The sequence below is a fragment of the Gossypium hirsutum genome, chromosome A06 (assembly GCF_007990345.1).
Source record: "Gossypium hirsutum isolate 1008001.06 chromosome A06, Gossypium_hirsutum_v2.1, whole genome shotgun sequence".
NCBI classification, from domain to species: domain Eukaryota; kingdom Viridiplantae; phylum Streptophyta; class Magnoliopsida; order Malvales; family Malvaceae; genus Gossypium; species Gossypium hirsutum.
This window is the reverse complement of record NC_053429.1, coordinates 58,693,217-58,702,952: the sequence shown is the minus strand read 5'-3', so window position 1 is coordinate 58,702,952 and position 9,736 is coordinate 58,693,217. Positions and strand designations below refer to the sequence as shown.

The 9,736-nt window shown below is 32.7% G+C and overlaps 1 protein-coding gene across 2 annotated transcripts; it reads left to right on the top strand.

The window, feature by feature from the left end:
• Positions 1–667: 667 nt before the first annotated feature.
• Positions 668–7,219, top strand: LOC107961695 (lys-63-specific deubiquitinase BRCC36). 2 transcript variants are annotated; one of them, XR_005928736.1, is made up of 11 exons: positions 668–964; positions 1,729–1,854; positions 2,317–2,404; positions 4,262–4,347; positions 4,441–4,659; positions 5,232–5,416; positions 5,601–5,759; positions 5,847–5,927; positions 6,009–6,063; positions 6,419–6,650; positions 6,910–7,219. XR_005928736.1 is itself a non-coding variant. In XM_041115831.1 (11 exons), the coding sequence occupies exons 1-10, from the start codon at positions 854–856 to the stop codon at positions 6,610–6,612; spliced, it is 1,308 nt and encodes a 435-aa protein (XP_040971765.1). In that variant the 5' UTR covers positions 668–853; the 3' UTR covers positions 6,613–6,650; positions 6,910–7,219. The 2 variants fall into 2 exon arrangements, 1 of the variants encoding a protein (XP_040971765.1); XM_041115831.1 differs by having other exon boundaries at positions 6,415–6,650.
• The last annotated feature ends 2,517 nt before the right edge of the window (positions 7,220–9,736 follow it).

Here is a 9,736-nt window from a genome sequence, read left to right as displayed (position 1 = left end):
TAAGAAAATATTAAGATAACTTAAACAAAAAAAGAAATAAAATTGAGAGAGCAAAAAAAAAATAGTGAATTTAAGTGGGTATTGAGAGGAATTTGAGAGACAATTGAGAATCTGAGAGAGAGTTGAGATTAAATTGAAAAAAAATGGAATGCTAGGTTTATAAGAAAATAAATTTGACCGTTTGGGTAGGTGTCCAACGGCTAATTAAATAGTCATTGGAAAAATAGCCATTATTTTTTACTGTTAGGGGAAAAGTACTTCTAGTTGGAATTGTTTTCTAGGCAACTAGCTGAAAATACTTCCAGTTGGAAGCATTATCTAAAAAACGGCCTATTTTTATAATTTTTCTTAAAATCTATTATTTTTTTTTGCCATTTATTGATAAATTAGTCCTCTCAATCATCTAAAATCTAGTTTTTTTTTTGAAGGTACAAAATTTAGTGTTATACTAAATGGATTATGAATAAAAATAATCAAAGCCATCAAGAGAAAATAAGTTATAAATTAATTTTGTAAATAATGTAAAAAAATTTTTGTAAATAATGTAAAAAAAATGTAAATAGCATAATCAAAAGTGAACAAAATAGTTGAGAAAACAATGGTGGGTGGTAGGAAATGGATTTTTCTGTTGATGTATCAGAAATAAACGGTCTAGATTTTATGGTTACAAAAAAATAAATTAGAATTGATTGTGGCGTATCCCTCTGTTCGTACATTCCTGTCCAACAAGATCTATCGCCCACCCCAAAAGAAAAGAAACCCTTCTCTAAAGATCTTGAATCTTAAAAAGACAAGAACAGAGAAAGAAAGAAAGAAAGTTGTTTGAAGAAAAGAAAAATTATTAATTTAGAGAATGTCTTTAACATGTGTGAAAATGTCTGAGGATGTTTGGTTAACTTGTCTTACACATGCATTGTCCACTGAAACTGAAGAGATCATGGGTCTTCTTCTCGGTGATATTGAGGTTTGTCTTTTTTTCCCTCCTCCTATATATGTTTGCATAAAATCCTTGTCTCAAAATCAATCTTTTTTTCTTTTCAAAAATTTTTAATGTAATTTATATGGCGCCTGATGTTAAAAGGGCGACTAATGTCAAAATTCTTTGGGTTTTTCGTTTTAATTTTTAGCTGAAATGGGTTCTTGTATTTTAAGTAAAAAATTGATCTAATTTTTCCAAGTTTTATTTATATGCTTTGGGTTATTGTTGAAGTCAAGTTTTAGTCTTTGATTTTTTCCTTCTGAATGTGTGTGCTTATAGTAAGCAGTAGATTATATATCTTAAATTTTTTTTTTGTTTAAGGGACTGAGTTTTACCAATTTCTTGTTCAGTTTGGATAATGCAAATAAACTGAAGAAATTCACACCTTACTCTTTCCTGATTTTGATGTGGAAAATCCCTTTATTGCATTAATTTTTTACATTAGCAGATGTAGTTCTTGTTATGTATTTCTAAAAAGCAATGTTGGAAGTGTATCTACCTTTGGTTCATTTTGACTTTGTGGATTGTTGCATTCAATAAGCCATTTTTACTGAAACACGGTCCTAGGAACTTGAATCTCTTTATACGTAACATAACTGATGATAAGTCTGATCTTTTTAAACTTTGGTTTCATACGACAAAGAGTATTGCTCTGTAATATGATTGGTTTGTCTTGCACTTTTGTCATTCTATTTTCTGGATTTTATGATTCAGTTTATGTTCCTTTGTTCACCTCTTGCAAATTCCAGTACTCAAAAGATGGAAATGTCACTGCATTGATATGGGGAGCGTCACCACAATCACGATCTGATCGGCGGAAGGACCGAGTTGAGACAAATCCTGAACAGTTGGCAGCTGCATCAGCTCAAGCTGATATATCCTTAAATCTTTGTGCATTTTTTCTTTGTTGTTAATGAATTGGCGTTTGATTTTGTGTTCATTACAGTATAAAAGAAAATTAGTTTGCTGGTCACTAGTGTTGGCCTTTCCAGTGATTCCTAGTGATGATTTAAATCTTGTAAATCATGATAAGTGTCTAGAAGAGACTAGTTTATCGTGTTCGTTAGTAATTTGCCTAATTATCTAAAGCTTTAGTTTTTATAAATGTGCTTGCACTGTGTTTAATGTGAAATGATAATTTTTTCTGCTTAGCTGCTTTCACCAAAAGCCATTTTTAGAGCTAACTTGAATTTGTTAATTTCTGCAACTTACACCAAACGTCATCGGCATAAAAGTGTAGAGCTAGTATAACTTTTACCATAAATATCTTTTGTGTGTTCTGATTTAGTGACATGTTCAAGATTCTTAGCTTTGTTTTGAAATTAACTTCAAGGTACAGAATGACTGCATCGACTGGCAGAACAACACGAGTTATTGGGTGGTACCATTCACATCCCCATATTACTGTTCTTCCTTCTCATGTTGGTAAGTTTTGAACAATTAGTTTTGTTTTTGCAAAAAAACTTAATTTGCTGACCTAGCTTTTTGATAAGAAAAAAATATTCGTCTGTTTGAAGCATTATATTGAAATAAGTTGGGAGAATAACATGATACTCTTTGTGTGTGCACTCTTTTGTTTAGGGGTGAGCGTTCGATCGAATCGAATGAAAAAATTTCGAGTTAATCGAGTTGACGAATCATATTTAATCTTCCTAATTTGATTTGAAATTTTCTCGAATCGAGTCGAGTGAAATGGAATTCGAATCGAATCGAATATATTTGTTCGAGTTAAATTTTAAAAAATAATTTTAGGTTCTTGTGCCCACTGTCACCTATCATAATAAAATTTATCCACTTAATCAAATTTTTTTTATTAACTTTCATCACCTCATAATTTATTTATTAATCTTTTATATACGGCTTAACTTCTTTGCTTGCTTAGTTGTTTCAATTATCTTTAGATTCTTGTCACTATGTATTTTGGAATAAAAAAATATATTAAATGTAAAAATGTGATTTTTTAATAAAAGTTATTTTAAATATAAAATGTGAAATTGATACCAATATAAAATTTTAGCACGAATATTTTATGGCATAGTTAATAATTCAATTTTAATATATTCAATATGACTAAACAATTCAATAATATAAATAATATAAAATGTGAAATTTAATTTAATAATATAAATAGTATATATAAATAAAATTATTACTATTTATGTTTAGTGATATTTTTTGGATAATTTTGATTTTTTATTTGAGAGTAAGGGTGAGAAGTAAAAGTTCAGGAGCAAAATAAAAAGTTTTGGGGAATAAAAGTTTGAGGGAAAGTAAATGGGGGAGTAAAATTTTGGAGGGAAAATATTAAAAAAAATATTTGGGGGGATGAGTTTGGGGTAGATCGGAGGTGGATGGGAAGGGAGTAAAAGTTTAGGGGGAAAGCGGAAGGGAGTAAAAATTTTGGGGAAAAATAAAAAGTTTTAAGGGTTTTTGGGAGTAAAATTTTGAGAAAAAGTAAATGGGAGAGTAAAATTTTGGTGGGAAATGGATTTTGGGTAGATTGGGGGGTTGGGATGGGAGAGGAGTAAAAGTTTGGATAGGAAAGTGAGGAGTAAAAGTTTTGAGAGAAAAGTAAAAAAGTTTGAGAGTTTGGGGTAAAAATGTAAAATATTATAGTTTGATATTCAAATTATTCGAGTTATTCGAATTCGAAAACTCAACTCGATTCTAACTCGAAATTCGAAAAAAAATTCGAGTTGACTTGAATAACTCGATTAACTCGAATAACTCGATTCGTTTAACTCGAAATTCAAGTTTTTTTTCAATTTTTTCGAGTCGAATCGAATTTTGTTCACCCTTACTTTTGTTTCAGTTTGAGCAGAATTTTCACATGTACAGTTACCTTTTTGAAATCCTAAGTTGTTTTTGTTTGTTTACTTGTATCATGAATTATTGAATGGACAAGTGCTTAGTCCTTTTTGCATGTCTAGGTTATTCAATTTTCGGTCACAGTCTCCTATTAACTATTGGATGTATTTTATATTTAATCCAATGGTTGCAAATTAAGATGATTGGTTTTCTAGTCCTGTTAATTTTCAACCTCGCAAGTGTGGAACCACATCCTTAAGATTTGAACCCATGACATTGTGTAGCTGATATGAGAGTGTTTGCTTATTGGTGAAACTTGACGAAGAGGATTCTTCATTGTGTAGGCACAGTGGGATTGTTTATTGATCATTACTTTTAACTGAAGCCCACTTTTGGTTTTTTCTTGTTAGATGGTGTCATATTTATGATTGATTTTGGGGCATTGAAAAGATTTTCTACTTTTACCTTCTGCAGATGTGCGGACTCAGGCAATGTATCAACTTCTAGATTCTGGATTTATTGGGCTCATATTTTCTTGTTTTAGTGAAGATACAAACAAGGTTAGTGCTTCATGCATACTAAATTGAAACCAATCTTATAGAAGTTCTTGTTAACCCAGGAAAGCTCGATAAGTATAATTGTGATAATTTCAGGTGGGAAGAATACAAGTCATTGCTTTTCAGTCATCAGATGGGAAACAGAATCATGTTACAGGACCAATTGCTTTATCACCACTGAATAGAAGCTCAGTTATCGATCTTGAGTCATCTCTAAGCTCTTCTGAAAATCCATTGTTGACATCTGGATCTGCAGAAGTAGATAGTCACATGCAAGACACTAGTGATTCCAGACCGGCTCAAGGATCTGCCAAGGTGCAATTTATGATTATTGAAGTTAAAATTTGTCATATGGCTTGTTAACGTATCAGGGCTCTTAAACGAGCGAAAGTGAGGAGATAAGTAATGCTTTAGATGATGGAATGGAACATTTTTGTATATTATGCTGCACAAATTTTAGTTTCCATAAACAAAGTGCTTTTTTAGATTTGTTGTTACTTTGCTTAACTTTTCTTTCTTAGTGATTGCTCTAATTTCCTCTGTGAGAATTTTTCTACTTGGAGAAATGCAAAATGTTTAGGCAAAAATGGGCTATTCCTGCTGTTGTCTATGTCTTTTTTCTGAAGAAAGTTTCTACAGAAAACAACAAACTGTATTCTCAATATGTAGGATCATCTGTATAGATAATATTGGATTGTTATGGTCTTTCTTGATAAAATGCGAAAAGATGTGTTTTGCAATAGCGGTGACTACTTTTTTTTTTTTTCTTTCATTTTGAATGGATACATGACTGTTTGTGAAATCTGCTCTACGTATTATCTCCATTTTATGCTTGTTTTTCCTTATGTTTCTCTTTCAAATGGGTTGTGCATATGGAATTTGACCAGAGTGGGATACGATCTGTAGACTTAGGAGGTTTCTTCGCCAATGCTGATGCCAGCTATCTAGGGCAAGAGCAAGGCAGAGGTTACTACAATACCAATAATATACAGAATGCTGTTGTTGATATTGATCCCATGGATATGTCGGAAAGCATGCAAGAAGCCATGCACCGCTCAAATTTGGACATGAGGTATACATGAGTATGTTCTTGGATCGCTCCATACATTATTGGAATTGGATATGCATAAACACGGAAACATGCGTAGATGTCTGGCATATGCCTACACTTATCTATACACACTCAAAAAATCTATCCAGAGTTTGCAGGAACTGTCAGTTTGATATACTCATATTGCATTTTTGTGTGTTGACAGTGGTGCAGAGTATGTCCGAAAAGAAATTCCTCTGCATGTTTTGCCAACATCTTCTCTTGTTAATCTTGACTCACCATTGAAGTCATTCACGGATTTGCAATGTGTACTATATGAAGAGGAGCGGGCTGCGTATAACCAAGCCATCTTGCAAACTATGAGGTTTTATTTTATAAGAAAGGATTTCTGTTTTCCTACCGTAACTTATTATTTTGTCACTGATTCTACCCTTTTCTTTATTTGACACAGAGATGGCAAAGTGCATCCCCTTTCTTTCATTCATCACACGTCTACATATCAGGCTTCAATGTGCAAGTTAATTGAATATTGGTTAGAAACAAATGCAAACCTCTTTGAATTATTTGTGATGCTTTTACTTTTGTACTCACGTTCATTCTTATTGATATACAGTTTAAGTCCTGCCATCAGTGCACTTCAGGATCGGCTAAAAGAGAATGAAATTCGGGTATGCAATTAAATTGTTTGATCGTTGAGATAAAAATAACATTTACTACCGTTAGAGCAGGTTATCTGTCACATCTGTGGAAGTTCCAGTAGTTGTTGCCAACTACGTGTATCAGTTTTGTGAAGACTTGTGCAGATTGCTTCTCTGATTTATAAACTGTGAATATGAGCATTGCTTTTTGTTTTTACGTACAAGACATGCTTGAAGGCATAAGATATGTTTCTATTTAAATGGTCTTTAGATACAGATAGTATCAATGCTATATTTCTCTTTGGTGATTATGGATCATATTATAGAAGTCTTTCCAATCTAAAATCTACTTTCGAGATTTGACATCTCCTGTTAAATCAGTTAGCATTGTTGACGGATGAAGCTCAGATGTTGGAGACCGAAGCCTCCAAGGGGAGTGGACCAAGTTCTCCACACACAGTGTCACATGGATTCCGAGGAAGCGCTTCAGTTGGCCAGAGAGATTTGCATAGTTCAGCTGAACCCATCAGCATGAGGACATTTTCTGGTCCTGAGAGCAGAAGCAGAAAGCGGTCTTAATAAAATTTCTGGACCTAACCCTCTTCTCCCTGCATTTTGTGAGTAATGAATACCCAGTTCTGTTAATTGTTCTGCTAATGAATACCCAGTTCTGCTCTTCATATTACCAATGTTAGTGATAATGATATGATGTTTCTCTCTGTGAAAGCATGCATCTTTTTTTAGAAAGAAATGAAATCGAGCTACCATATATATGGATCATAAGTTGAATTATGTTACTAAATCCAATCTCAAAGTCTTTCGTATGTTTTCTCCACCTAATGATTATTTCTTCGTTTTCGAACCTGTATTCTCTAGGTTAAACATGTTTTGGGGTTTATCGGAGGAGCATCTGCAACTCAATTGGAGGTATTGAAGTTCAAAACAGTTTGTAAGAGAGTTGTTAGTGATGGTTGCCTCCGTAGGAGTCTTTGAGGAAACAAACAATGGTGATGTACTGTAAATAGTCTTGTTTGGTTGTGATGTTGCAGTTTGGGGAGTTTCGAGTATCATGTTATTGACGAGGGGGAAGCAGATTTTTGCCCTTTTCTTGTTTTTATGTTTATTTTCCTTAAATGTACTTGTACTCTTTACTTCATATTCTCAATGAAATGTTGTTCACTATTTATTTATATGGTTAATATATATATTGGCGGTAGAACTTGTTTAATTTTCTTATCTAATTTGTTCCTAATTTTTTTCTTCAGAACCTAGATGGTTTTAACTTTTATTTCATCAATCTTTTACCCTAACATCAATAGTTTGTGCTGACTTGGCATTACTAGTTAATTCGGTAATTTGGTGGTAGCTTTTGAGGCCAAAAAGTATAATTTTTATGTGTTTTTAGTAATTTTATATATATTTTTATAAAATATTAGCTTTTAGGTTATTATTTTGAAAAATATATAAAATTATAAAAATATTTAAATATATAAAAGCCTATAATATATATATATATAGGATTATTATCTTTACGTTGCTAATGAAGTAAAAAAAACTCTATAAACGGATTTGAGTTGGTAGCGTTTGTTTTTAGGGTATAATATAATAATTAAATAATTAAAAAAGATATTTGACATGAACTTCACTTGTGGGGTTTTTTTATTCTACTGGTAATGGATAAAATAAATTACCATATATATATAAGGAAATTTATTTGACGTAAAGCTTGTGGAGTTTTTTAGATTCTACACATAGGTGTGACATTTACTTATAAGGTATATTAATATATATATATATAAATGAAACATTTGTCACGCTATAAATTCACTTGTAAAATTTAAAAAACTACACAAGTTGTGGACTAAATTACCTAAAAAGGCCATTTTTTATGCATGTTTATGGAAATGGGCTGATTATACCATTATTTACTGGAAATGGTCAATTTTTACAAAATCCGCCTAGGTGGTCGCGTTTTAGGGGGAAAAAGCCAGAAAATCGCTTTCTTGAGGAAGTGTTTTTTGCCACTCAGCAAAACGAGTTCACGTGGAAGCGTTTTGCTGACGTGGTGAAAAATGCTTCCTCAAGGGAGCGATTTTTTGGCCGAATTTTAAACTCCAATGGGCAATTTTTTTTACCGTTGGGGGGTTTCCAACGGTAAAAAAAGAGAGTATAACCCCCCCACTCCTATTATTTCACACAAATTCTTAACAATTTAGCAAAAAAGCTTTACAATTTCTTCCTAAAGCTCTCAAATTTATCATTAAAAAGCTCTTTATAATTAGTTATGTACTTTAATTTTTTTCTAAATTAGTATTATTTTTTTTATAATTTCAAAAATATCTGATCGTGTTAGCAATGGTTGGGGAATTAATTCGTCTTGATCATAAACATTTCTCCGTGGAACAAATGAAAATGGTAACGGAATTTTAAACTTTGAATATTTTTTAATATTTTTTTCATTTTTGTAATTTTAATTAATTTTAATTTTTGAATATTAACTAATATTTTTTTCATTTATGTAATTTTAATTAATTTGTATTTTATAATTTTTTATAACAGTTTGTAGATCGGGTGTTACAATGTTATATTCGTAACATGTCTGGTCTGCCATCACCGTTGATAGAAAATTACTTGAGGGAAGAGAGTTTTTGGCACGCGGCCACTATAGGCCAAGGGTGCAAGTTGAACTCGAAACTCATCAGCACGTTAATAGAGAGGTGGAGACCGGAGACGCACACATTCCATCTTCCATACAGAGAGTGTACTATCAGTTTGGAGGACGTCCAGTTACAATTAGGATTGCCGGTGGATGGGGCCGCAGTTACTGGGTCCATTCAATCTGCTGATTGGGGAGCCATATGCTATGATCTTTTGGGTGCGATTCTGGATAATATTTACGGAGGTCGAATCGAGATGGGCTGGTTACAAGACACATTGTCGGAGCCGGGGAATGATTCGATTGAATTAGAAAGAATACGATATGTTCAAGCATACATCTTTGAGATGATTAGAGGTTATCTGATGCCAAACTTGTCACGAAACCTCGTATATATGAGGTGGTTGCTTAAACTCGTTGATTTTAGAGCAATTGGCGAACTTAGTTGGAGGTCTGCTGTGTTGGCAACATTGTATTGGGAGATGTGCGGGGCGACGTGTAACAGCCTGATTTTGGGCCTAGTCAGAACAGTGGTTTCGAGACCACTAATCTGAGGTTGGAGAAATTATTTTTAATATTATTTTGTGTTGTGGCATGATTATATGATAGGATGAAAATTTTGGTGAATTAATTTTAGCGATTGCAAAAAGACTAAATCGCATAAAGTGCAAAAGTCCTATTTTGATAGCTAAGGGTGTCAAATAGCTAGAGAACCAAAATTTGGGGTCTTTAAAGGGAAAATAGACCCTTAAAATACCGTAGGGACAAAAGGGGATGAGAAAGTCAAAGTTAGGTGGTCTAATTTGATTAAAATAAAACCTAAGAAAAAAGCTATCATCTTTTTTTGTTTTGCTCCTTCTTCTCCAACGATTTTTCCTCCAAGAAAATGGCCATGAAAGCTTGAAAAATTTCAGCAACTTAAAGCCATTGCAAGTAAGTGATTTTGAAGGTTTTTCTTGAATATTTTTGTACTTTTAGAACCCTTGTAGCATGAGCTTTCAAATGAGGGGACTATTTTGCAAAATAGTGGAAAGTCTAAGGTTTTAC